At 36.2% G+C, this 27,748-nt stretch overlaps 2 protein-coding genes and 1 pseudogene across 3 annotated transcripts; 2 read left to right on the top strand and 1 right to left on the bottom strand.

The window, feature by feature from the left end:
- Nucleotides 1–358: 358 nt before the first annotated feature.
- On the top strand, nt 359–9,448 carry LOC124825872 (uncharacterized). 2 transcript variants are annotated; one of them, XM_088116639.1, is made up of 10 exons: nt 359–1,592; nt 3,934–4,109; nt 4,476–5,141; nt 5,230–5,379; nt 5,461–5,598; nt 5,784–5,900; nt 6,018–6,125; nt 7,766–8,023; nt 8,220–8,569; nt 8,661–9,448. In XM_088116639.1, the coding sequence occupies exons 3-10, from the start codon at nt 4,577–4,579 to the stop codon at nt 9,270–9,272; spliced, it is 2,298 nt and encodes a 765-aa protein (XP_087972765.1). In that variant the 5' UTR covers nt 359–1,592; nt 3,934–4,109; nt 4,476–4,576; the 3' UTR covers nt 9,273–9,448. The 2 variants fall into 2 exon arrangements, with proteins under 2 accessions (XP_087972765.1, XP_047154556.2); XM_047298600.2 differs by lacking the exons at nt 359–1,592; nt 3,934–4,109 and having other exon boundaries at nt 4,131–5,141.
- A 7,123-nt stretch (nt 9,449–16,571) lies between these two features.
- On the top strand, nt 16,572–26,367 carry LOC124825970 (uncharacterized). The gene is made up of 10 exons (XM_088115929.1): nt 16,572–17,233; nt 17,322–17,471; nt 17,556–17,696; nt 18,287–18,409; nt 18,526–18,633; nt 19,563–19,833; nt 23,183–23,304; nt 24,766–25,023; nt 25,207–25,556; nt 25,645–26,367. The coding sequence occupies exons 1-10, from the start codon at nt 16,684–16,686 to the stop codon at nt 26,248–26,250; spliced, it is 2,679 nt and encodes an 892-aa protein (XP_087972055.1). The 5' UTR covers nt 16,572–16,683; the 3' UTR covers nt 26,251–26,367.
- Nucleotides 26,368–26,555: 188 nt separating this feature from the next.
- Nucleotides 26,556–27,576, bottom strand: LOC124825971 (26S proteasome non-ATPase regulatory subunit 14 homolog pseudogene; annotated as a pseudogene).
- Nucleotides 27,577–27,748: the final 172 nt, after the last annotated feature.

Genomic DNA, 27,748 nt, shown 5'->3' with positions numbered 1-27,748 from the left:
TTATGGTATTTTGGGTTGGTCCGTTATCGAAAATCAGTAAACTGTAGGTTCTTGAGAATTCTGGTGTTAGGAGCAAATTTCTAAAGTGGTAAAGCTGTTCGGTCCGGTTAAGAAGTAAGGGAAGCTAGATAATTTAATTACTTGATTTTGATGTATGAAGAGGTTGTTTGATAAATATCCATGTGTATGAATGTAAAATTGGATGAATTGGGTGTTCGGTACTGTTGGTGTGGAATAATTGATGTTGTGTTTATGATGATTGTGTATCTGTATGATTATGGAATAGTGGTCAAGTGAAATTGGTAGGGTTTGGTGTCGATCTTAATTCTGTAGCTATTCTACAGAATTATGTAGTTGCTGAAGGTCTTTAATTGACCGTTCGGCTTTTATCTGGTGCTTGGTCTTAACTGAGTTATGCTATTGTGGATTCTCAGTTAATGACCGTTCGGTTTAGTATTGATTTTCAATGAATTGTAGCACTCGGTCTAGACATAACTTTGTTTATAAACAACGTTGAGTCTGTCATAAGCTATAACTATTATTGATCGCTCGGTCTTGAACTGTCTTGGTAGTGCTCGGTCAGATTCCAGCACTCGGTTTCAGTAGTGCTCGGTGATGCACTAAGCACTCGGTCTCGTCATATTACCAAAATTATGTAATTGAAATTGAAACTAAGAGTGTTCGGTCTAAGCTCGTAGTATTCGGTTTAAGCTCTTAGATTTTCATTATAAGCTTTAGTATTTGATTATGTCCAATTATAGATGTTCTATAATGTTCAGTTAATTCTTTGGATTCGGTCTAGTAAATACAGTTCGGTTATAGTCTTTGAATAATGAGAAAATGTTTTGTCTCACAATAAGTATTTGGTTGAACTAAAGTGTTTAGCCTGGTTATAACGTTCGGCCTAAGTCCTAAGTGTTCGGCCTAAGCCTATAGTGATTATTCTAAGATAATAGTGTTCGGTATGGTCTACTAATGGTCGACATTAATCAATAAGTGTTTGATCTAATTCAATAGTACTCAGATCAAGCTAATAGTGTTCGACTCATGCTTGAGTTTCACTCTTTACATGATCGTTCGGTCATGTTCACCATAGGGAAACAATAACCCGTTCAGTTAGGTTCACCATAAGGAAACCATATCCCATATGGTCAGGTTCGCAGATAGGAGGTGTTCTACCGTCAGGAGGTTTTGTTCATAATAAGTGTTAATATTTTTCAAGTTAGTTATGCTCCATGGTGATGTTGTTTTAATGTTCGGTTTGAAGTTATTTAAAGGTGTTATGGATGAGGAAAGATGTTGTTAATGAGGTATGATATTTAAAATGTGATATGAATGAAATAGTATGAATATTAACCGATCGGTTTGTGAAGCTGAGCTGGTAAGTTCTTCTCTTTACTCAACCATGCGGTTTTCTGGACATGCAAACCAAGTTCTGGTTTCATGTGTTGTTTACTCTTCTAAAATTTGTAGTTTTGATAGTGTTTTGATTTTTACTTGGTTTAGTTTTGGAGAATTGTTGAGCATTGAGGATAGAAGGATTCGTAGAGGTGAATCAGTAATCCTACCGTGAACGTTCGGTCACATAAGAGGTAAGGGAAGCTTATATGATTTAATGTGTATGTTGTTTGTATTGCATGTACGTTCGTTGAGTTGTTGAATTAATATGAAAGATGATTGCTGCTATGTTCTGATTGTATGAAGTATGGAAATTTACCATGATATGGATGTATGAGATTATGAAGATAAATGTTGAGAAATGAATTGAGATGAATAATTCTAAGTATGAAATTCCCTATGATAATGTATGTTCGTTACTGAATGGTCTTTGACCATTCGGTTTTTTCTTGGGGACTCGTTTAGAACTGGATTCTTTCATTTGGAAGGAATTTATGTTGAGGACGAGCGTCTTCGTCTAGTACAATTTGTGTACAGGCGTTCCACCAAGGATATCCTTTCCTTGGTATTTTAATATAAATTTAAGTATATTTGTGTAGTATTATGTCCGTTAGTTCTTGAACATTAGTCAAATGATATCTTATATTCTCCAAGCGCTCGTACTATTTTATGCTAGGTCATTCACCAAGCGCTCGTATTATTTAATGCTAGGTCTTTAACCAAGCGCTCGTATTATTTAATGCTAGGTCTTTCACCAAGCGCTCGTACGATTTAGAGCTAGGTCTTTCACCAAGCGCTTGTACGATTTAGAGCTAGGTCTTTCACCAAGCGCTCGTACTATTTAGTGTTGGGTCTTACACCAAGCGCTCATTCTCTTTGCTATAATCTACTTTGATGAAAATAGCGTTCGTCCAAACTCAATAGTGTTCATTCTCTACCGTGCTCGGTCTTTGACTGACATTCGATTTTCTTGTTGATAAATTTATAAATAATCTAAGTATTTATAAGCGTTCGGTTTCTTCATATGATTCTTTTAAGTACTATTATTTGAAGGTCTTGTAGTGTTTGTCTCCATCAGTGTCGGCCTAGAGTCTTAATACTCGGTCTAGGCTTTAAGGTGTTTAGTATAAATGCTCATGGGTCAGTTCATTGAATTGACTCACTTTGTAAATAACATCTGATCCTTTTAATCTTGAGAAATATTATTGAACTCGGTCTCTTCCCAATCCCGATGGTAATTCTCTCTCGGTTTTGATCTGTTCTAGAACTGGGAAACCTCTCGGGTTCAATCCAAGTGTTCGGTCTCGTTAAGGGTTAAAGTTGTACATTCGGTATTTGGTATCTTAAGTGATCTTAGTTAAGATTGAAGTTTGAAAATGGAAGATGATAGAATATGATGTATATGAAATGAGCATGATTATGAACGAGTATTCGGGGGAGGAATATCTAATGAATGGATATTGAAATTTGGTAAAGTATGAATGTGGGCATGCTAAGCTGGCGGTTCATCCTGATGTTCCGTGATTACTCGTCCTCACATAGAGGAGGGTAAGTCATGTGTGGGAACGGCACGAGGTCGTAGTCCTTATGGTTAATTTGGACAGATAGGACTAACCTCGGGTGGCAGCTGTTGAGGGTATCCTAGTTACTACATCACTCGGGTGCACGAACGTCGTAGCTACACAGAATTCATACAGTCCGGACAGTCAGTCTAGCATTAGGCTTTGCATGAGCGAGTGATGAATTATCTTGTTTGGTTGATTGTGTGAAATATATGTATATACATGAATTGAATTACATAAGCTTACCCCTATATCTTTCTGTCTTGTCTGTTTTGTACGTTCGATTGTCTTTTTGTTGCAATGATCATCCATGTGGATGTGAGTAGAAGGAGACGAGTTGTTGGAAGAAGCGCTGGAAGAAGAAAACTTAGTTGAGGTAAAAGTTAAGACCGAACAGTAGAACCGTTCGGTCAATAGTATAGTTCGATAGTAAGGTGATCGTTCGATCACCTTTTCCCTGTTCTTTTGTATGACCGTCCGGTATGGGCTTTTGTAAACTTTCGGTCAGAATTGCTTATCTTATACAGTTTAAGTTTTTAGTTCTTTCTATAAGGCTGTTTGGCCACAAGCATACTTCTCTACTAATGTAAGACTAAGCTGTAATATTATTAAATGTGATTATTCTATTATATAGTGTTAGACTATATTTTTGGGATGTTACAATAATACATCATGTTATTCTTAGAAAAACTTCAAAATAATTTTACTGAGAAAATAATGTTAAAGTTTATAATTAAACATTGCTGTTGGTATTTTACGCCAATAAGTTATTAGAAATTGAAAAAACAGATGATGAGTGGATAAAAATTAAATAATGTAATTAAATTTTTACAGAGACTAACATTATATGTGAGGAAAAAATAGATTTAAACCTTAAGAATGTTAGAAGTTCATTTGGCAGTTAAAATTAATGAGCGCAATTTTTTCATTTTATTTTCGGAATTACCCTTCCTTTGTTCTTTTCCTTCCACAGAAGCCACAAATACCACCAGCGCAGCTAAGGAACAGTTCTCCAAACTCACAGGAGGGGCAAAGAAAGAGAAAAGTCTGTGTCCGTGTAACACGTTCCTCAAACTAAATTCATCACTTTGCTTGGAGAGGAAACACAGCACCGATACTCACCACAACCATCCAATCACTGCTTCTAAAGTAAGTTCAATCAAAATTCCAAACCAAAATCATATGTAGTTTACCATTTTTTTTTAAAAATGCACAACCAACTCACACTATACTTCTAAAGATTATTACAAATTATCATTTTTTTCATTATTTAATTTGCATGAAAATTTTGAATAAAAATTAAAAAAGCAAGAAAATTAATTCACATCTCCCTCTCCCACACTCTTCCAAAAAAAAAAATTTGTAGTCCAAAGTGATTATTATAACTGACCATATTCTGCCGCTTCAAAGTGGGAGAAAATGAAGGAAAAGTTAGTTGAATGCGCAGTGGGGAATTTCACAAATAAAAATATTTATCGTGCTGTGACTTTGTGTTGGAATAACTTGATATGAAAGCCAAAAGAAAGTAGCAGCCACCTGCATTCCAGAGACATATATGTAGTTGTGGCTAAGGTGAACAGAAGAAGAGGCCTGGATATGAGAAGAGAGAAGTAATAATGGGTGATGCGCTGATGGTGGAAAGGGAAGATGGTGGAGCGAGTGAGCACACACAAAAAACAAGCAAGCTTTTGTTCAAACTTTGCATGAAAGGTGAGTGGGAAGAAGTGGAGAGAACGTTCGAGAAGGACAAGAAGGCTCACACGGCCAAAATAACTAAGACAGGTGACACTGCTTTGCATGTCGCCGTCACCGACGGCCAAGACGACGTCGTGGGAAAACTGGTGAAGCTTATTTGCTCCGAGACGGAAGAAGGCAAGCGTAAAGAGGCACTGGGAATTCAGAACAAAAGAAAAAACACGGCCTTGCATTTGGCGGCTTCAATGGGGAGCGTGGAGATGTGCAAGTACATTGCTTCCGCTGAGGCTTCGTTGCTGAGTATGCGCAACGTTGATGGCGAGACCCCTCTCTTTCTGGCTGCTCTCCATGGCAGAAAAGAAGTTTTCCTTTTCCTTCACTATTTCTCTAACAACAACCACCCAGAGCCTCTTGACTACTACAGCAACTGTGCAAGAACTAATGATGACACAATTCTTCATTCGGCCATTGCCGGAGATTATTTTGGTGAGTCCTTCTAAACTTTCTTTCAATCTAATAAATTGAAATTTCCCATCTAATAATTAATTTTAGCTGATGATTAATTTATTCACAGATTTGGCATTCCAAATAATTCATTTATACGGAGATCTTGTGAATTCAGTGAACCAGAGTGGGTTAACTCCTCTTCATCTCCTGGCAAATAAGCCTTCTGTTTTCAGGAGTGGTGGCCACTTGGGACGGTTTGAACGAATTGTTTATAATGGTAAGATACTAATTCCAAATTTTACTTTATAACGAATTATTATTATTATTAATGACAATGTCTGTGTAATTTATTTGGAAGCTATAATGGTGAAGAAGCTCAAAGTAGCACGCAGTAGTCAGGAGCGACGTCCAACAAACACAGAAAAAATCAGTTATCCGGAAAATTACGAGATATGTGCGGGGCTTTTGAGCATGGCAAAAAAATTCGCCTTAATGGGTATGTAAAAAATATATACTCTTCCAAGAAAACGAAAAAATCAATCCCTGTTTTTAGAAGTATTTTTGCAGCATATATGCTAATTTTAGAGAAAATTTTTACTCAAAACTTCAACTTATGAACATCATTTAATAACCTCAACTTCCTACTTTAATCGTGATTTGATTCATTTTCCATGTATCCAGTGACCGAGCCGTTGAGACAATTTCTTAAAAAGGATAATGATGAAATTGGAAAAGAAAGAGACCTCGAAGCATCGAAAAATATTGCTACAGATGATGGAGCGGAAACAAAATCTGCAGGTGAGGACTAAATTGTTACAAAAATTCTTATACTTGTGCTTTCCACGGACCATTATTTGAACCCAAAAGAAAAGCTTTATGTTATACAGCAGATTAACCGCAATATGATTTGTTTAGGATCTGAAAGCAGCACCTTGCCACACCACTTATTTCCTCTGAATTACCAAAGCTGTGTAGATTTATTCAAATTCGTATTTATGATGCTGTCGGTTATCTTTGGAACAGGTATGCCTCCATCAACCTATTTAGCTTTAATAAACTTACAATTGCTATATATATATATATATATATATATATATATATATATATATATATATATATATATAATATCAATAGTCATTTTTACCCAAAATAATTGGAGATTAACGAAGGACTTAGATTACAAACGCTTTAAAAGGGTTCCAAACACAACTTTTAATATTAAACCATTTTTAGGATTGAATGTGTTTTTAATTATAAAATATTTAAAAATATTGGAAATAGTTGTATTTCAAATTTTGATTATGTTTGGTTCATTTATTTTTAAAAATATTATTTTATTAAAATGATAATAAAATTATATTATGAAGGTAAAATAGTTATAAAAGAATGATTTTTTTATTTTTGAAAAAAAATTAAAAAATAAAGAAAGATAATTTTAAATAAATATAAAAAATTGTATAAGTTTTGTACGTATGAAAGTATATTTTTGTAAATTTTATCTTTCGTGATAAATAACTTCCATTTTAGCATTAGTTAGTAGTAAGGTGACACGTGCCACATTTAATTTCATTTTTCTATGAATAAAAAAATCATTTTCAGAATTAATTACCGAGTTTATTTGAAAAAATTAGAACCGTTGGATCCGCCATTGCTACGGAAAGCTAAGGGTGGTACAAGTCCAAATGGAAACCCTTATTCTTCTCCTTCAAACATTGGCCACTAAGGAAACCCTTATTCTTCTTCCTCCAACACTTGTGACAGCTTCTTCTAGAACGCACAAGGGTTTCATACTCCGAATCAACGATCTGGCCATCATGTCTACATTTCTGTCGAGTGCCACCCCCCACCTAATCAAGGTCGTTGTCGACACGGCGTTCCCCTCCGAATGACCACCGCAACAATTCCTAGGTAGCCGTTCGAGCGAAATCAGCCACCTGAACCCAAAAACCAGTCCGCGACAGAGCTGCCGGAGTCTTAATCGTAGTGGGTGCCACTGCAATTCTCACCGTAGGTGCCATCGGGGGTTCCACCGTCCAAAAATCCCTCATTCCACCATCGGGTTTTCTTCCCCATCCCTCTCTTCTATGGACAAACACCACTAGGACAAGCTTCCTCTCGTCACCACCCCTCCATCCTGTCAGGAGTGTTGCCGCTTATAACCACTTGTTGCCATTTTTTCTCCCTGATTTGTGTGTATTGTGTTGAGTGATAACGGCCTTGGTTTGTGTTTATAATGTGTTGAAGAGATAAATTAGATGAAAAAATAATAATTATAACAATTAAAAAAAAGTATATTTAAGTATAAATTATTACAAATAAAAACCACATACCAATTATAATTATTGAATTAAAAGAAACATTAAGAGCATTTTTTTTATTAAAAAATGCTACCCAGACATCGATCAGACACTGATTTTCAAGTATAAGGTTACCAAATGCAAGATATATATTGCAACTTGACTATTTATAGATTTTTGCCCTCGTAAAATTGGTAACATTTATAAATGAGTCCTTATTTAATAGATTAATCTTTAGATATTTTATAAAAATATATTTGATAACTCAAAAGTATAAAAGAAATCACTGAGAACATTTCATTTTGCAAATCATGAATATAGCACCTTTTTTCCTTTAATAACGTGACAATGTTTCTGGTACAAAAGGGTCAGCGAACATAAATAAGATACGTCGGAGGAAGGAAAAGCACGAGTGGTCAGTTCAAATAATGGATGAACTTCTGAAGCGAGCTTCCATGTATGAGTACGATGACGATGGCAGCGTACCCGTGAATATATTGCAGAATAAAGATCAACGCACAGACCCTTATACTTTTGATGAAGGGGGTAATGTTACTTTGGCTGGTACCACAGAAGTGGAACAACATCTCACCACCAAAGGAGAACCCAAACAACAAAACAATGGTATAACATTATGCTGTGTTTGGTTCAGCATCAGGAATGAATTTACTTTTTCAATTTTTCACATGATTCACCCATATGTATAGCCTCTTCCAATGCAGAATCAAATAGGCTAAGAAAGGGATATTTAATCATGATATTTAGATTATTGTTGGTTACTATTATAATATTATTATTATAGGTTTACTTTTATGTGCAGGGGAGGAGAAGGTTAACGTCAAAAAAAAGAAGACGTGTGAGACACCAATATTAATAGCTGCAAAGAACGGAGTGAGAGAAATGGTAGAGAAAATCATGGAGTCGTTTCCTGTAGCTGTTCATGATATGGATTCGAATAAGAAAAATATAGTGTTATTGGCAGTGGAGAACAGGCAAACCTACTTATATGACTTATTGCTCAAGAAGAAAAGTCTGAAGGAGAGTATATTCGATAAAGTGGATAACGAAGGAAACAGTGCTTTGCACTTGGCAGCCAAGCTTGGAGAGTATAAACCCTGGCTCATTCCTGGCGAAGCGCTGCAAATGCATTGGGAAATCAAGTGGTACCTGGTAAGTTTACATATAATTAATTATTCTGTAAAATGATTTACATTTTCTGGTGACTCAAACTACTTCCTCTCCCTCTCATGATGTGATGCAGTTTGTTAAGGAATCGATGCGACCTCATTTCTTTAGTCGGTACAACGATAACAACAAGACACCAAGAGATATCTTCAGCGAAACTCACAGGGAGCTTCTCAAGAGTGGTGGAGAATGGCTGAAAAAAACCTCTGAATCTTGTTCCTTGGTAGCAGCGCTGATAGCTACAGTGGCATTTTCCACATCCACCACTGTCCCCGGTGACTTCAAAGACGACACCGGCTCCCCAACTCTTGAAAACAGGCCAGAATTTAAAGCCTTTGCCATCGCATCTCTCATTGCTCTTTGCTGTTCTGTTACCTCACTGGTGATGTTCCTCTCTATACTCACATCTCGGTATCAAGAGCGTGATTTCGGTAAAAATCTTCCCAGGAAGCTTATCGTGGGTTTGACGTCGTTGTTCATGTCCATTACGTCTATGATGGTCTGTTTCTGTGCTGGTCACTTCTTTATCCTAAAGGACAAACTCAAATCAGTTGCATTCCCTGTCTATGCCGTGACGTGCCTGCCAGTGACACTTTTTGCCTTGGCCCAGTTTCCACTCTACATCGATCTCATATTGGCTACTTTTAAGAAAGTACCACAGCGTGGATACAAAACCACTCTACATTAGCTGTACGCCCAGTATTATTGCAGAGCTAAAATAATGCTGCATGTAATCTAATTTTCCATATATGCAACTTAAGATTGATCTTCCATTTATAGACTACACAAAAAATGGATATTTCAGTGTTTGTTTACATAATGTTAACTGTTTCTTATCCAATTTAATTGAGATTTTTCGCTATTTATTCTGCTAAAGATGTAATGCCGGGGATCAATGGATCAATGCCTAAGGAGTGTTGAAATGTTATTCAAAAATGTCTTAACATATAATATTGAGTTTTTCTCCTTGCACCCCGTTTATTTCTTCCTCCACCTCCAAAATTACCATTTAACTTTTGAATTTAATAAAATTACGGCGGTTGGATTTGTTCAGCAGCTTTCACTTTCACCAACATCGTTAATGCTCCTATGTATCACTGCACCCCTCATTTTCGTACACTCTTTCACTCTTGTTGTGTTGTGGTTCCTGTACGGTGGCAGTGGAAAGTCAGCTTTTAAGTAAAATTTGAGTGTTGATTTTGGAACATGATTAAACTCCAAAGTAGTTTCATAGTAAAGAAAAACGATAACGGTTATTTTTACCTATAAAAAAGGTAGGTTTTTTGCCTTAGTTAAGAACCGAAGCCAAAAGCGGTCGGATTTTGCCTCGGTTCTTAGGTAACTGAAACAGTAGGATGCTTTTTTTTTTAGACTTTAGGCTTTGGTTCGTACTGAACTGAACGGTCATCGTCCTCGCCGAACGGTTCTTACCCTCACCGAGCCCTAGTTGCGTCATCGTTGTTCTTTCGCTGCCATCGCAGTGCCCTTGTCTTGCCCTCGCCTCACCATTGCAGTGCCCTTGTCGTGTCCTCGCCTCACCATAGTCACCTCTCCGAGGTTGGTTGTCTACGTGAAAGGAAGAAAAAAGAAGCTTGAAGCAAGTTATTGAGAGAATTCTTAAAAATGCCAGAGAAGAGATTAGGAATAGAACCGCTCGAGATAAATGGCAGAGAGAAGAGATTGAGAATAGAACCTCCGAATATGGTTTATTGAGAGAAACCAGCAATAGGAAAAAAAATTGGTGTTTCTCCTCTCTGCAATACCAACCTAGAACCAGTGAGAAAGGGGGAAGAAGATAAATGACAGAGAGAAGAGATTGGAAATAGAATCAAACCTCATTTGCCGCGAATTAGAACGGAGATAACAAGAGGAACAAGAACCATAGGTTGGAGAGAAGAACTTCTTTGGAGGCGCGAAAGGGAAGAGGAAGAACACTGCCCGAGAAAATGCATTCTCGTTTAGTGTTCTGAATTTGAACTTACGCAGGGGCTATTACCTCGGTTAAGTAAAAGACCGAGGCCGAACGGTACTATAGGCCTCGGTTCACGCCTAAACCAAGGCATATTAATGCCTTCAAACGTTTGGTTCGTGCCTAAACCGAATTCGAACGGTCCTATTGCCTCTGTCCCTAGACAATCGAGGCAGTATTAGTGGACAAAATGAACTTGGAACGTTCGGTTCTAGAGTATCTGGCAGAACATACTGCCTCGGTTCATAGCAGAACCGAAGCCGAACGGTCCTATTGCCCCTATCCCTAGACAACCGAGACATATTAGTGGACAAAATAAACTTGGAACGTTCAGTTACTGCCTCGGTTCATAGCAAAACTGAAACCGAACAGTCCTATTGCCTCTGTCCCCAGACAACAAAGGCATATATCAAAATGCTTTGGAACGTTCGGTTACTGCCTCGGTTGATAGTAAAACCAAAGTCGAACGGTCCTATTGCCTCGATCCCGAAGCCTATAAGTTCACTGTAACTATGAAAATGCCACCGCATATTTATATGCTTCGATTTTTACAAAACCAAAATGTATGGTGCAAGTTAAAAAACCATTTTTTTACTAATTTTTCCTTGTACCTCCCAATTTTCTTCTACACCTCCAAAATACCAAAAGTACTCTTACCGACGTTCAAAATCGATTAACAAATTTACTTAATCAACTTTCAAAAATTGGTTAAGAAATTTAACATTCCAACGCCGATTAAATTTATTTTAGTTTAATTTTTTGTTTTTAATTAATAATAACAATAATAATAAACAATTCATAAATTTAACATTTTTTTATATAATTAAATATATACTAATAATATTTTAATTTACAAAATATAAATTACTAAAAAAATAAATAATATTATATAAAAAACAAAATAATTTGGGACGTATTTGAAAATACAGTTAACATATTTAATTTGAATTATTATATGTTAACTTTATTTCTAATTGTGTTAGGTTTCTTTTAAGAGTTTACTTTTTGTTTTTAATTAATAATAATAATAAATAATTAATTAATTTAATATTCTTTATAAAATTAAATATATATTAATATTTTAATTTATAAAATATTACTTATTAAAAAAATATATTATAAAATTAAAAACAAACAAATTTTAATTATTCTATATTAACCGTATTTTCAAATTATTGTTAAGGTTTTTTATTATTTTTAAGTTTATTTTTTAGTTTTTAATTAATAATAATAATAATAAACAATTAATTAATTTAATATTTTTTATAAAATTAAATATATACAAATGTTTTAATTTATAAAATATTAATTATTAAAAAAATGATATTATAAAATTAGAAAAGAAAATTTAAAAAATATATGTTAACCGTTTGGAAATACGCTTAACATATTTAATTTGAACTCAGTTGTATTTCTAATTACGATTAAGGTTTTTTTTAAGTTTAATTTTTTATTTTTAATTAATAAATAATAATAATAAACAATTAATTAACTTAATATTTTTCAAACGATCGATTTTTAACCTCTATTCGAACTCCAGCATTAGTGTCTCACATATGTGGGGTAGCCTAACCCTCTGTATGTTTGCTTTTATATTTTTTTCACAATTTTATATTTTCTATATCTGTTTCGTACTCTTTTTTTTTTCTTTTCTACGCTGAGTTTTTCAATTCTCACCACTTGTTCTTTCAACTTTAACTTTAACTTGTTTGCTTCTAATAATTCTCACCATTTACAGTTATTTTTATATTGAAAAAATATAAATTGTTAACACTATAAAACCGTAATATAAATTTCAATTTATTTATATTTCTCTCTAGTATTATTAGTGTTTCGGTGGGGATTGTGAGACCGAGACACTAACCCTCTGTTAGTGCGCTTCGCTCGTTTACTTTCAGTTTGGATCGATTGTTCACCTTCAATGTTGGTCGCTCGGTCACTCTCTTTATAAAAGAGGAGAGGTACCTGCAAAAGGAACTTCAACACTCAAGTTAGAGGTCGTTTTATAAAATGCTTATTACAATTTAATATTAAAGTCCTCATCGTACGTAAATAGGGCGTAGTGGAGTATGAGTTGAATGTCCATGTAACACAAGCCTAAACTCTTATTTATAGAGTTTAAAGAAATCTAACCAATTCATTTACCTCTTAATGGTCATTAATGCAAACCTTAATTGTCTAACGGTAGCCATTACCACATTTATTTGTGCATTAAATCTGTTCGACAGCTGTCGAGACCGAACGACAAGAGGCTTACCGAGATCGTCCGGCTGAGGAGCTGATAGACCAAAACTGAACGGTTGCCTGCAAGTCCGTAATAACACAAGCCCCCCAAGTCCGAGTAATCATTCGGCTTTAGCCGAACGGTTAACTATAGGACTTATGAGTTTCAGGGAGGTTGTTCTCGTTGTATTGAGCAACTTGTTCTCCGTGTACTTCAAGTCGTTATATCCTTTTTAGGCCGAAGGTTTCATGTATTGAATATGGCTGCACAGTTGAAATCCTTGTTATCAGAGCATCCCGGTTGATGAGAATGAAAATCGTTCGATTGAGAGGGATTTTCCGCTCAATCTGACTTCATCTTTGACGAGAGAGTTTTACCTCTCGGCCGAGCGGGATTTACCGCTCGATCTTTTTCTTCAGTTTGGACGAGAGGACTTTACCTCTCGACCAAGAGGGCTTTACTTCTTTTTCTTGACGAGAGGGTTTTACCTCTTGGCCGAGCGGGATTTACCGCTCGGTCTTTTTCTTCAGTCTGGACGAGAGGACTTTACCTCTCGGCCAAGAGGGCTTTACCTCTTGGTCTTGACGAGAGGGTTTTACCTCTCGGCCGAGCAGGATTTACAGCTCGGTCTTTTTCTTCAGTCTAGACGAGAGGACTTTACCTCTCGGCCAAGAGGGCTTTACCTCTTGATCTTGACGAGAGGGTTTTACCTCTCGGCCGAGCGGGATTTACCGCTCGGTCTTTTTCTTCAGTCTGGACGCGAGGACTTTACCTCTCGGCCAAGAGGGCTTTACCTCTTGGTCTTGACGAAAGGGTTTTACCTCTCGGCCGAGCGGGATTTACCGCTCGGTCTTTTTCTTCAGACTCTTCTTGAGAGACTTTTTCGTTGGATATGAAGTTCTTTAGCAACGTTGGGAACGATTGACTGGGCATCAATTACTTGGCCTTATTTATTCCATAATGAAAGCGTAAGACAATAACAAAAGGCTAAATCAAATGAAACTGAATTTAAACATGACATTAATAGAGTTTTGGATCTTTATCCTCAGTTAATAAATCCACAAACCAATCGTTCCCAATGACGATTGGGACTGCGACTATAGTCCCATCTTCGCTCGTCTTTCCTATTCGCCCGCTCGGGGCTTCTTTGCGAATATCCTTTCCTGGGGAGGCGACATCTTGCTTATACCTACGGAGGTGTCATGCCCGAATAAGATTTTCTATTTCATTTTTTAATGTGATGTAGTCTTCTGTAGTATGTCCATGATGTTTATGGTACCGACAACTCTTCCTCTCATATGCGTTTCTTGGAGATGGTTTCCTTCGAGGTGTGAGAAGCTCTACGCTAAGGGCTTCTTCGAGAACTTTTGCCCTAGGTGCATTGAGGGCTGTATAATGGTGAAACTTGAATGTTCAGGGAAGCTCCCTACTCTTATCGTTACCATCGAACGGTCGTTTGCCGTCCTTTCTACTTTCGCCTATATCAGCCTCTTGCTGCCGTTTCCTTTGTGATAATCGCATTTCCTCCATACGGATGAACTCAATTGCTCTCTCTTGGAGCTCCTCCATATTTTTTGGTGGTCGTGCATACAATTTTTCCGCAAAATATCCTGGTCTCGTGCATGAAGGCAAATTGTTGATAATAAAAGATTGATCGATCTCTTTAACCCGTCTCGTGGTTTCAGTATACCTTTTCATAAAAGTCCTCAAAGTTTCTCCTTTCTCCTGCTTAGTATTTACCAACTCCGCCGGTGTTATCTCCTGTTTCTGATTGGATGCGTATTGCCTTCTAAAGAGGTTTTCCACAGTAGCGAAGCAATCCACTATGTTGGGAGGAAGAGTGTTATACCATTCCAATGCCTCTTCCTTAAGTGATAATGAGAAGGCTCTGCACATGTCCGGGTCGCTGTTCGTATAGAACGTCATTGCATTACTGAACGTCCTTAGGTGATTATCTAGATCAACCGAACCATCATACTTGTCCAATATGGGGGGAGTTCTCTCTGGCATTGGGGTTTGCATGATAGTCGCCGTGAAGGGAAATAAACTGGTAGGCCGAACGACCTGCAGAGGTGCTGGTTCCCTTCTAGCCCGGCCGTTCGGGTTGGCGCGATTATGGCTTGCCTCATTAGCATTCTCTCGATTTGAGGCAGACCGCTCGGGAGGGCCCCGTTCGGCCCTTAGCGCCCTCATCTCCTCCGCATGCCTCTGCTGCATCTCTTGCTGTGCGTGCGCCTACGCTTGTATGGTCTGCGCCTGTGCCCCAATCTGGGCTTGCAATTCTCTGATTAAATCTCTGGTACTTTGTTCTTCCATATTTCTTGTGGTCACCATTGGGTGTCTTCAGCTTGCTCTCGGCCCCACGGTGGGCGCCAAAATATTTCGGTGGGGATTGTGAGACCGAGACACTAACCCTCTGCTTGTGCGCTCTGCTCGTTTACTCTTAGTTTGGACCGATCGTTCACCTTCAATGTTGGCCGCTCGGTCACCCTCTTTATAAAAGAGGGGGTGTACCTGCAAAAGGAACTCCAACGCTCAAGTTAGAGGTCGTTTTATAAAATTACAATTTAATATTAAAGTCCTCATCGGACGTAAATAGGGCGTAGTGGAGTATGAGTTGAATGTCCCTGTACCTCAAGCCTAAACTCTTATTTATAAAGTTTAAAGGAATCTGACCAATTAATTTACTTCTTAATGGTCATTAATGCAAACATTAATTGTCTAACGGTAGCCGTTACCACATTTATTTGTGCATTAAATCTGCTCGACAGCTGTCGAGACCGAACGACAAGAGGCTTGCCGAGACCGTTCGGCTGAGGAGCTGATATACCAAAACCGAATGGTTGTCTGCAAGTCTGTAGTAACAATTAGTATGCAATTTTGATCCTTGTGAAAATTTAGTAGTATATTTGATCCTTTAACTTTCTAAAGTTAATTAAGTTTAGTTCTCAATAATACATCATTTGATTTCAAAATAATTTTAATGATAACAATGTTAAAGTTTATAATTAAACATTACTGTTGATATTTTACGCCAATAAGTAATTAGAAATTGAAATAACAAATGAGCAGTGGATCAAAATTAAATAATGGAATTAAATTTTTATAGACACTAACATTATATGTGAGGAAAAAATAGATTGAAACCTTAAGAATATTAAAAGTTCATTTGGCAGTTGAAATTAATAAGTGCAATTTTTTCATTTTATTTTCGGAATTACCCTTCCTTTGTCCTTTTCCTTCCACAGAAGCCACAAATATCACCAGCGCAACTAAGGAACAATTCTCCAAACTCACAGGAAGGTAAAGAAAGATAAAAGTGAGTGTCCGTGTAACACGTTCCTCAAAGTAAATTCATCACTTTGCTTGGAGAGGAAACACAGCACCGATACTCATCACAACCATCCAATTACTGCTTCTAAAGTAAGTTCAATCAAAATTCCAAAACAAAATCATACGGAGTTTATCATTTTCTTTTAAAAAAATGCACAACCAACTCATACTATACTTCTAAAGATTATTACAATTATCATTTTTTTCATTATTTAATTTGCACTAAAATTTGAATAAAAACTAAAAATGCAAGAAAATTAATTCACCTCTCTCTCTCTCTCTCCCACTCTTCCAAAAAAAATTGTAGTCCAAAGTGATTATTATAACTGGCCATATTCTGTCGCTTAAAAGTGGGAGAAAATGAAGGAAAGTTTCGTTCACATTTGCGCAGTGGGAAATTCCACAAAAAAAATATTTATCGTGCCGTAACTTAGTGTTGGAATAACTTGATATGAAAGCCAAAAAAAGTAGCAGCCACCTACATTCCAGAGACATATGTGTAGTTGTGGCTAAGGTAAATAGAAGAAGAGGCCTGGATATGAGAAGAGAGAAGTAATAATAGGTGATGTGCTGATGGCGGAAAGGGAAGATGATAGAACGAGTGAGCACACACAAAAAACAAGCAAGCTTTTGTTCAAACTTTGCATGAAAGGTGAGTGGGAAGAAGTGGTGACAACGTTCGAGAAGGAAAAGAAGGCTCACACGGCCAAAATAACTAAGACAGGTGACACTGCTTTGCATGTCGCCGTCAGCGACGGCCAATACGCCGTCGCGGGAAAACTGGTGAAGCTTATTTGCTCCGAGAGGGAAGAGGGCAAGCGTAAAGAGGCACTGGGAATTCAGAACAAAAGAAAAAACACGGCCTTGCATTTCGCGGCTTCCATGGGGAGCGTGGAGATGTGCGAGTACATTGCTTCCGCTGAGGCTTCGTTGCTGAGTATGCGCAACGTTGATGGCGAGACCCCTCTCTTTCTGGCTGCTCTCCATGGCAGAAAAGAAGTTTTCCTTTTCCTTCACTATTTCTCTAACAACAACCACCCAGAGCCTCTTGACCACTACAGCAACTGTAGAAGAACTGATGGTGACACAATTCTTCATTCGGCCATTGCCGGAGATTATTTTGGTGAGTCCTTCTAAACTTTCTTTCAATCTAATAAATTGAAATTTCCCATCTAATAATTAATTTTAGCTGATGATTAATTTATTTACAGATTTGGCATTCCAAATAATTCATTTATACGGAGATCTTGTGAATTCAGTGAACGAGAGTGGGTTAACTCCTCTTCATCTCCTGGCAAATAAGCCTTCTGTTTTCAGGAGTGGTGGCCACTTGGGACGGTTTGAACGAATTGTTTATAATGGTAAGATACTAATTCCAAATTTTACTTTATAACGAATTATTATTATTATTATTATTGATAATGTCTGTGTAATTTATTTGGAAGCTATAATGGTGAAGAAGCTCGAAGTAGCACCCAATAGTCAGGAGCAACGTCCAACAACCGACACAGAAAAAATCAGTTATCCGGAAAATTACGAGATATGTGTGGGGCTTTTGAGCATGGCAAAAAAATTCGCCTTAGTGGGTATGTAAAAGATATATACTCTCTCTTATATTATATTAATATTATAATATTGCAAAATTTGAATTTTGATCAACGTTCAAAGTGCTGCAGCGTTCAAAAGAAAATTTATTGAATTTTATTTTTTAATGATTTTATTCTCATCTATATCTATAAAAAGAGACTCTTCCTCCAAAGACACCAAATTCAGTCTTTTTCATCTTTTTGAGTTTTATTCTTTAGTTTTTTTCTTCTTCTAAAATTATTCTGGGTTACTTTTATACTTTTTTGAGAGATCCTTGTTAGTTTTGAGATCCTCAGAAATTCTGAGAAGTTACTGTTGTATCTGGAGAACTTGCGCAACACACCGTGAATAAGTTGAAGACAGTGACTCTATACTCCTCGAAAAATTTTGTTCATCGTTCTATCAACCTTTTACAACACTCTCTCCTCCAAGAAAACGTATAAATCAATCCCTGTTTTTAGAAGTATTTTTGCAACATATATGCTAATTTTAGACAAAATTTTTACTCAAAACTTCAACTTATGAACATCATTTAATAACCTCAACTTCGTACTGTAATCGTGATTTGATTCGTTTTCCATGTATCCAGTGACCGAGCCGTTGAGACAATTTCATAAAAAGTTACCGCATAATGATCAAATTGGACCAAAAAGAGACCTCGAAGCATTGAAAAATATTGCTACAGATGATGGAGCGGAAACAAAATCTGCAGGTGAGGACTAAATTGTTACTAAAATTCTTATACTTGCGCTTTCCACGCACAATATTTGGACCCAAAAGAAAAACTTTATTTTATACAGCATATTAACCGCAATATGATTTGTTTAGGATCTGAAAGCAGCACCTTGCCACACCACTTTTTTCCTCTGAATTACCAAAGCTGTGTAGATTTATTCAAGTTCGTATTTATGATGCTGACAGTTATCTTTGGAACAGGTATGCCTCCATCAATCTATTTAGCTTTAATATATAAACTTACAATTGCTAAAATCCGTCTTCAATATTATTAATTATTTATAGAATTTAAATAAATAAAATAAAATAAAATTTGTTATATTAAGAATATAACATTCTTTATAATACTATGTCAATATTAAGTATACTAAATCAATCAACTAAAAGAAACTTATTAAGATCTTATTCATATTTTAATCATTACATATTATATATATATATATATATATATATATATATATATATATATATATTGATCCTTTATTTTAAAAAATATTGACTTTAATATTTTAGTTTTTAACTATGTTAAATTTTATCTTATATGATAAATGATTCAGCATCAGAAGTGTGTACACGTAAGGTCATACGTGTTTGTCACGTCTAAACCTCGTCCTCATCCTCTTAATCAATTTTTTGTTCCCATTTTTGCTCTCTGATTTGTGTGTATTGTGTTGACTGATAGCAGCGGTGTTGATTTGTGTTTATAATATGTTGAAGAGATAAATTAGATGGAAAATTAATAATTATAACAATTGCAAAAAAATAAGACTATATTTAAATATAAATTATTACAAATAAAAACCACATATATAATAGATGAATTAAAAGAAAATTTAAGAGCACTTTTTTATCAAAAAATAGCTACCCAGACCTAAATCAGTCAGTGATTGTCAAGTATAAGGTTACCGAATGCAAAATATATCTTGCAAATTGACTATTTACATATTTTTAACATTTATAAATGAGTCCTTATTAATAGATTAATCTTTAGATATTTTATAAAATATATTTGATAACTCAAAAGTATAAAAGAAATCACTGTTAAGAACATTTCATTTTGCAAATCATGAATGTAGCACCTTTTTTCCGTTAGTAACGTGACAATGTTTCTGATCATGAAACTACAAAAGGGTCAGCGAACATAAATAAGATACGTCGGAAGAAGGAAGAGCACGAGTGGTCAGTTCAAATAGTGGATGAACTTCTGAAGCGAAGTTGCATGTATGAGTACGCAGACGATGGAAGCCCACCCGTGAATATATTGCAAAATAAAGATCAACGGACAGACCCTTATACTTTTGATGAAGAGGGTAATGTTACTTTGGCGGGTACCACAGAAGTGGAACAACATCTCACCACCAAAGGAGAACCCAAACAACAAAACAATGGTATAACATTATTGTTAGTATTTTGAAGGTTGTGAAAGGAGTAGTTGATGTGGTAGAGAAAATTTAGAGATAGTAGAATGTAGAAGTAGTAGTTGAAAGAAGTGTTGTAGTTGTCTTTAGTTGTAGTAGATGTTAGCTCATACAAATGGTAGATGTTGGCTTCATACAAAATGATAGATGTTGGCTACATACATCAAATGGTAGAGTTCATGGGTATTTATAGACCCATAGATTATTCTAGAACATACTAGCCACAACTTATGTGGAATGTTCTAGATTTTTACCTATGTAGAATATTCTTGATTTTTTTTTTTCTATCTTAGGTTTTTCTAGAATATTCTAGAACTTGTATTACATTTCAATTCTTCTATTTAAGGAGCTTCTACATTCTTCTAGAATTTGCATTACACTTTAATACTCCTCCTTAATGCAAATTCGGTAACTCCAAGCATTGTGCGCAGTAGTTCAAATCTTGGTCTTGGTAATGCCTTCGTAAATATATCTGCAATTTGGTCTTCTGTTGGACAGTACTCGAGTCGAATTTGTTTAGTTGTCTCTTCATCTCGAATGAAGTGATATTTAATGGCCATATGTTTTGTTCTTTGATGATGGACTGGATTTTTTGCTATTGCTATTGCTGATTTGTTATCGCAATAGATAATAGTCGGTCCATCTTGTGGTTCACCCATTTCTTCAAGTATTCTTTTTAGCCATATTGCTTGACTTGTGGTTTCAGCAGCTGCTACATACTCTGCTTCTGCTGTTGATTGTGCCACGGTTGCTTGCTTCTTTGATGCCCAAGATAAAATACCCGATCCTAGTGAGAAAGCATATCCTGACGTACTTTTCATGTCATCCATTGATCCTGCCCAATCACTATCTGTGTAGCCAATCATCCTTGAGTTACTCATGGTTTTGTACCATATACCAAACTCCTTTGTGCCTTGTAGATATCTTAAAATTCTTTTTCCTACTCCATAATGAATTTGACTTGGCTTTTGCATGAATCTTGATAGAAGACTTGTAGCATACATAATGTCTGGTCGTGTGGCTGTGAGATAGAGAAGACTTCCAATTAGCTTCTGTAGCATGATGCATCTACCTCTTGTGCTCCATCATCTTTTTGTAGCTTCTCGTTTACCACCAGTGGAGTAGTGACAGGTTTACAATCATTCATCTTGAACTTCTTTAATAGAGCTTCAATATATTTCTTTTGAGAGATAAATATACCTTCCTTTTCTTGTTTCACCTCTATACCGAGAAAATAGTTCATCAAGCCAAGATCGGTCATTTCAAATGTCTTCATCATGTCTTCTTTAAATTCTATCATCATTTCTATATTGTTTCCTGTATAGATAAGATCATCGACATATATAGAGACAATGAGATGGTACTGACCTTGTGCCTTAATATATAGTGTTGACTCACTCTTGCTCCTCTTGAATCCTTGATCGATGAAGTATTTATCAATCTTGCTATACCATGCTCGAGGAGCTTGCTTCAGGCCATATAATGCTTTTTTAAGTCTTAGTACTTTGCCTTCATTGCCTTCGTTGATGAAGCCCTGTGGTTGTTCAACATAAATCTCTTCTTCGAGCACCCCATTTAGAAAGGCTGACTTGACATCCAGTTGATAGATTTTCCATCCTTTTTGTGCTGCAAGAGCTATTAAAACTCTAATTGTATCTAAGCGAGCAACTGGAGCAAATGTCTCATTGTAGTCTATTCCTGGTTGCTGTGAGTAGCCTTTGGCAACCAATCTTGCTTTATGCTTTTGTATAGTTCCATCAGGATTGAGCTTTGTTTTATATATCCATTTGACTCCAATGATGTCTTTTCCATGAGGGAAATTTACAAGTTCCCAAGTGTTATTCTTCTCAATCATTTTAATCTCTTCTTCCATAGCCTTGACCCATACTTCTTGCTTTGATGCTTCTTCATAACAGTTAGGCTCAATCACGGCCATATTGCAAGTTTCATATATGTCTACCAAAGATCTTACTCTTCTAGGACTAGATTCAGGTGAAGAATCTTGTTGTGGAGGTGGAGAAAGCGTACCTGAATTTTCTTCCTCTTCTTGAGTTTCTTCTTGAGATTGTTGCACTGGAAGTAGAATGTTGCTTTTAACAACTTTTTCTTCTTCCCAATTCCAAGAAGCATTTTCATCAACTTCAACATCTCGACTGATGATGAGCTTTTTAGTTTGTAGGTTGTAAACTCGATAGCCTTTTGACTGTGTGCTATATCCCAAAAATATTCCTCGTATAGTTTTGTCTTCAAGCTTGTGCCTCCTTTGATCAGGAACATGTATGTAGCAGATAGATCCAAATACTCGTAGGTGTTTAGCCGATGGCTTTCTCCCACTCCAAGCTTCAATAGGAGTCTTGTCTTGGACTGCTTTAGTTGGACATCTGTTTAGAATATAAACTGCAGTGTAAACTGCTTCAGCCCAAAAAGTGTTATGCATACTTTTCTCTTTCAGCATTGATCTTGCCATCTCCATAACTGTGCGATTCTTTCTCTCTGACACGCCATTTTGTTGTGGAGTATATGCAACTGTAAGTTGTCGCTCTATGCCTTCATCTTCACAGAATTTGTCAAACTCGTGAGATGTGTACTCCTTGCCACGATCACTTCTAAGTACTTTTAGTTGTTTTCCACTTTGCTTCTCAACAAGGGCCTTGAATTTCTTGAATACTCCAAAAACTTCTGACTTTGCCTTTAAGAAATAGACCCATGTCATTCTAGAGAAGTCATCAATGAAGAGGATGAAATACCTGTTGTTATGATGTGAAGGTGTTCTCATCGGTCCGCAAACATCGGTATGAATCAACTCCAATAAGTCTTTTGCTCTCCATGCTTTGTCTGTCGAGAATGGTAATCGATGTTGTTTTCCGAGGAGACATCCTTCACATGATTCATTATTCTCCTTCAAGCATGGAAGATCTCTCATCATGTTTTTCGTATATAGAAGTTTTAAGGCATGTGTGTTGAAGTGGCCAAATCTCCTATGCCAAAGCCATGAGTCATCAACTTCTACCTTCATGGCAATATTAGTTCCAGGTTTGAAGCTTATAGGAAAGCTTCTATTTCTCTTCTCCATTTTTACTTGGCCAATTTCTATCATTTTACTGTCATAAATTTTGCATGTATCTTTCTCAAAATGAAGAGAATATCCATTCTCCATCATTTGGCCAATACTTAAAAGATTTTCTTTAAGATTTGGAACTAGTAAAACATCCTTGATGAATTTCGTACCTTTCTTTGTCTCCACCATGACAGTTCCTTTGCCTCGAGACTCCACTGTGGTGCCATTTCCTAGCCGAACTTTGACATTGACAGATTTATCAATGTCTTTGAAGATGCTTTGATCTTTCGCCATGTGATTGCTGCATCCACTATCCAAGTACCAACTTCCTTCTCTACCAGAAGATTCTTGATTGGCGTAGAATAAGAGTTTCTCTTGATTATCTTCTTCCGCAAAGTTTGCTTGATACTTATTTTTATTACGACAATACTTTTCTACGTGACCAAATTTCTTGCAATAGTGGCATTGAGGTTTTCCATGATGCCAACAATCTTTTTCCAAGTGACTTGTCTTTTTACATATGCCACATGGAGGATATTTTTCTTGACGAGTCTTCGAGAAGCTTCTAGGATTTTCTTTATTTCTAGAAATTTCTTCTCTACTTTTATTTCCTTCATATTCTTTATTCTGAGACCGTAATTTTAGTTTTGATTGAAAGGCATTTTCAACCGAGTCTTCTTCATGCCTTTTCAATCTTTGTTCATAAGCTTCAAGAGAGCCCATTAGTTGTGTGACTGACAATGTAGCCAAATCTTTTGTTTGTTCAATCGCGGTTGCGATTGCATCATACTTTTGGGGAATAGAAATTAAAATTTTCTCAACGATCTTTTTGTCAAGAATATTTTCCCCATAGGCTCTCATTTGACTAACTATTTCTTTTATTCTAGAATAGTAGTCTTTAATGGTCTCAGATTCTTTCATTCTTAATAATTCAAACTCTCGTCTTAGAGAATGAAGTTTAATATTGCGTACCTCGTCACTTCCTTGAAACTCCTCTTGTATTGTATTCCAAGCTTGTTTTGCACTTGTGGCACCAATTATCCTTGGAAAAATTGTCTCATCAACTGCTTGTTGAAGAACAAATAAAGCCCTTGAATCCTTCTGCTTGTTTTCTTTCAACTCCTTCTTTTGAGCTGCAGTAAGAGTAGAGGTGTCTTCTGGAATATTGAATCCCTCTTCTATGATATCCCATAAATCTTGAGAGCGGAAGAATGTCTTCATTTTGACACTCCAAAAATCATAATTTTCTCCTTTGAAAATAGGTACTGGAATTGATGATGTTTGATTAGTAGTAGCCATGTGTTGAGAATATATTTGGAAGTAGTAGAATGAGTTATAGTTTTGTTTGAGGTAGTTGAAAATTTTATCTACGCCCAGTAGATGACCGAATGTAGCTCTGGTACCACTGTTAGTATTTTGAAGGTTGTGAAAGGAGTAGTTGATGTGGTAGAGAAAATTTAGAGATAGTAGAATGTAGAAGTAGTAGTTGAAAGAAGTGTTGTAGTTGTCTTTAGTTGTAGTAGATGTTAGCTCATACAAATGGTAGATGTTGGCTTCATACAAAATGATAGATGTTGGCTACATACATCAAATGGTAGAGTTCATGGGTATTTATAGACCCATAGATTATTCTAGAACATACTAGCCACAACTTATGTGGAATGTTCTAGATTTTTACCTATGTAGAATATTCTTGATTTTTTTTTTTCTATCTTAGGTTTTTCTAGAATATTCTAGAACTTGTATTACATTTCAATTCTTCTATTTAAGGAGCTTCTACATTCTTCTAGAATTTGCATTACACACCTTTTTTCCGTTAGTAACGTGACAATGTTTCTGATCATGAAACTACAAAAGGGTCAGCGAACATAAATAAGATACGTCGGAAGAAGGAAGAGCACGAGTGGTCAGTTCAAATAGTGGATGAACTTCTGAAGCGAAGTTGCATGTATGAGTACGCAGACGATGGAAGCCCACCCGTGAATATATTGCAGAATAAAGATCAACGGACAGACCCTTATACTTTTGATGAAGAGGGTAATGTTACTTTGGCGGGTACCACAGAAGTGGAACAACATCTCACCACCAAAGGAGAACCCAAACAACAAAACAATGGTATAACATTATACTGTGTTTAATTCTGCATCAGGAATGAATTTACTTTTTCAATTTTTCACATGAGCCTCTTCCAATGCAGAATCAAATAGGCTGAGAAAGGGATATTTAATCATGATATTTAGATTATTGTTGGTTACTATTATACTATTATTATTATTATAGGTTTACTTTTATGTGCAGGGGAGGAGAAGGTTAACGTCAAAGAAAAGAAGACGTGTGAGACACCAATACTAATAGCTGCAAAGAACGGAGTGACAGAAATGGTAGAGAAAATCATGGAGTCGTTTCCTGTAGCTGTTCATGATATGGATGCGAATAAGAAAAATATAGTGTTATGGGCAGTGGACAACAGGAAAACCTACTTATATGAATTATTGCTGAAGAACAAAAATCTGAAGGAGAGTATATTCGAGAGTGTGGATAACGAAGGAAACAATGCATTGCATTTGGCAGCCAAGCTTGGAGACTATAAACCTTGGCCCTTTCCTGGAGAAGCCCTGCAAATGCATTGGGAAATCAAGTGGTACCTGGTAAGTTTACATATTATTACCCCCGTAAAATGATTTACATTTTCTGGTCACTCGAACTACCTGCTGTCCCACTCATGATGTGATGCAGTTTGTTAAGGAATCGGTGCCATCTCATTGCTTTAATCGATACAACAATAAAAACAAGACACCAAAAGATATCTTCAGCGAGACTCACAGGGACATTCTAAAGAGTGGTGGAGAATGGCTGAAAAAAACCTCTGAATCCTGCTCCTTGGTAGCATCACTGATAGCTGCAGTGTCCTTTTCCACATCCACCACTGTCCCCGGTGACTTCAAAGACGACACCGGCTCCCCAACTCTTGAAAACAGGCCAGAATTTAAAGTCTTTGCCATCGCATCTCTCATTGCTCTTATCTGTTCTGTTACCCAACTGGTGATGTTCCTCTCTATACACACATCTCGGCATCGAGAGCGTGATTTCGGTAAAAGTCTTCCCAGGAAGCTTATCGTGAGTTTTACATCGTTGTTCATCTCCATTACGTCTATGGTGATCTGTTTCTGTGCTGGTCATTTCTTTATCCTAAAGGACAAACTCAAATCAGTTGCATTCCCTTTATATGCCGTTATGTGCTTGCTAGTGACACTTTTTGCCTTGGCCCAGTTTCCTCTCTACATCGATCTCTTATTGTGTACTTTTAAGAAAGTACCAGAGCCTGGATACAAATGGAGGTAAAAAATGCGTCAAAATATCATATACAGAACCTCTCTACATTATAGCAGAGCTAAAATAATGTTAATGCTGCATGTAAATTAATTTTTCATATAAGGAACTTAATATTCACCTTGCATTTATACACTACACAAAAAATGGATATTTCATTGTTTTTTACGTAATCTTAACTGTTTCTTATCCAATTTGATTGAGATTTTTCCGTATTTATTCTGCTAAAGATATTCGGCAGACTTTTTAAATATTTAAAGTAGGGTAAACAAAATATATGCAGGTATTTCATCTTGAATAATCATATGAGTAACAATCTACCTTACACTTTGAATCACTAAATTACCTACTGTCTGTTCACTAGTTTTGGAATGTGTATCAAAATGTCGAAGTGTCAAACCATCAGTCCTTTTCTTCTTGTGGAGATTAAGCAACATCTTCTCTTCAAGTTCATTTTTCCTGTAGTTAATGGCTATGGAGTAGTAATGCCGGTTCAATCCATGGAGCAATGCCTAAAGAGTGGCAAATATAGGTCAATAACAGTTAAGAAAAACAGAACAAGTTCTTCCAAAAGAAAGAAAGAAAAAAAATGATATACACATAAAAAAGTGCTTGGTAACACACTCGAATGGATGGTTTAGTCAGATGTCCCATATTGCATGTTGCAGGCTTTGATCTTGACCACTCAGTCTGTGGATTGATCAATCGAAAAGCATCAATGACCACTTTGCCTTTTACACTTTGTATTGGATCTACAGCCACAGCCACTGCACGCTGATTCAAAGCCTCAAAACTCTAAGAAATAACATAGAAGAACGAGTTACTATCATACTAAACAGCAGCTCCATATTAATAAGAAAAAAACTAACAGTTACTGCAAATACTGGATTTGACTGTAATGGCTGACCTGGCTGGAAATTTCAATTACTTATAATTTAAATTCTAAGTATATAACTGTTGGCAGTTTCATGATACTGTTTTCAATAAGCAAAAGAATGATTTTGCTTCCACCAATAGATTATCCGAATATCATTATTTATTCTTGCATTTTTACCGTTATTTTTACATTAGAAAAATATAAATACTACGTTTTTTTCCTACGCGTTAAAACTTATAAAATAGTAATATAAACTTAATTATTTTTTTTTATTTTATGCAATGTGTGCAATTTTTTTTATTTTATTTTCGGATTTGCTCCCTCCTTCTTCCTTTGCCAAAGATATCCCTGACTACGTATATATGAGGGGTAAAGTTGGTGTCCGTGTAACACGTTTTCCCAAAGTAAATTAATGACTTTACTTAGAGAGGAAACACAGCACCGATACCCACCACAACCATTCACTGCATTCTTAACTTCTTAAAGTAAATTCAATCAAAATTCCAAAACAAAACACATCTCAAGTTTGGCACTTTTTTAGTAGTCAAAAAATGCACAACCACCTATAACACTTCTCCTAAAATATCATTATAATTGTCAATTTTTTTCATTATTTAATTTGCATGAAAATTA

This window comes from Vigna umbellata, chromosome 5, assembly GCF_029865625.1.
Source record: "Vigna umbellata cultivar VRB3 chromosome 5, Vumbellata_1.0, whole genome shotgun sequence".
In the NCBI taxonomy this organism is placed as follows: Eukaryota; Viridiplantae; Streptophyta; class Magnoliopsida; order Fabales; family Fabaceae; genus Vigna; species Vigna umbellata.
This window is presented reverse-complemented; position numbering and strand designations above follow the sequence as displayed.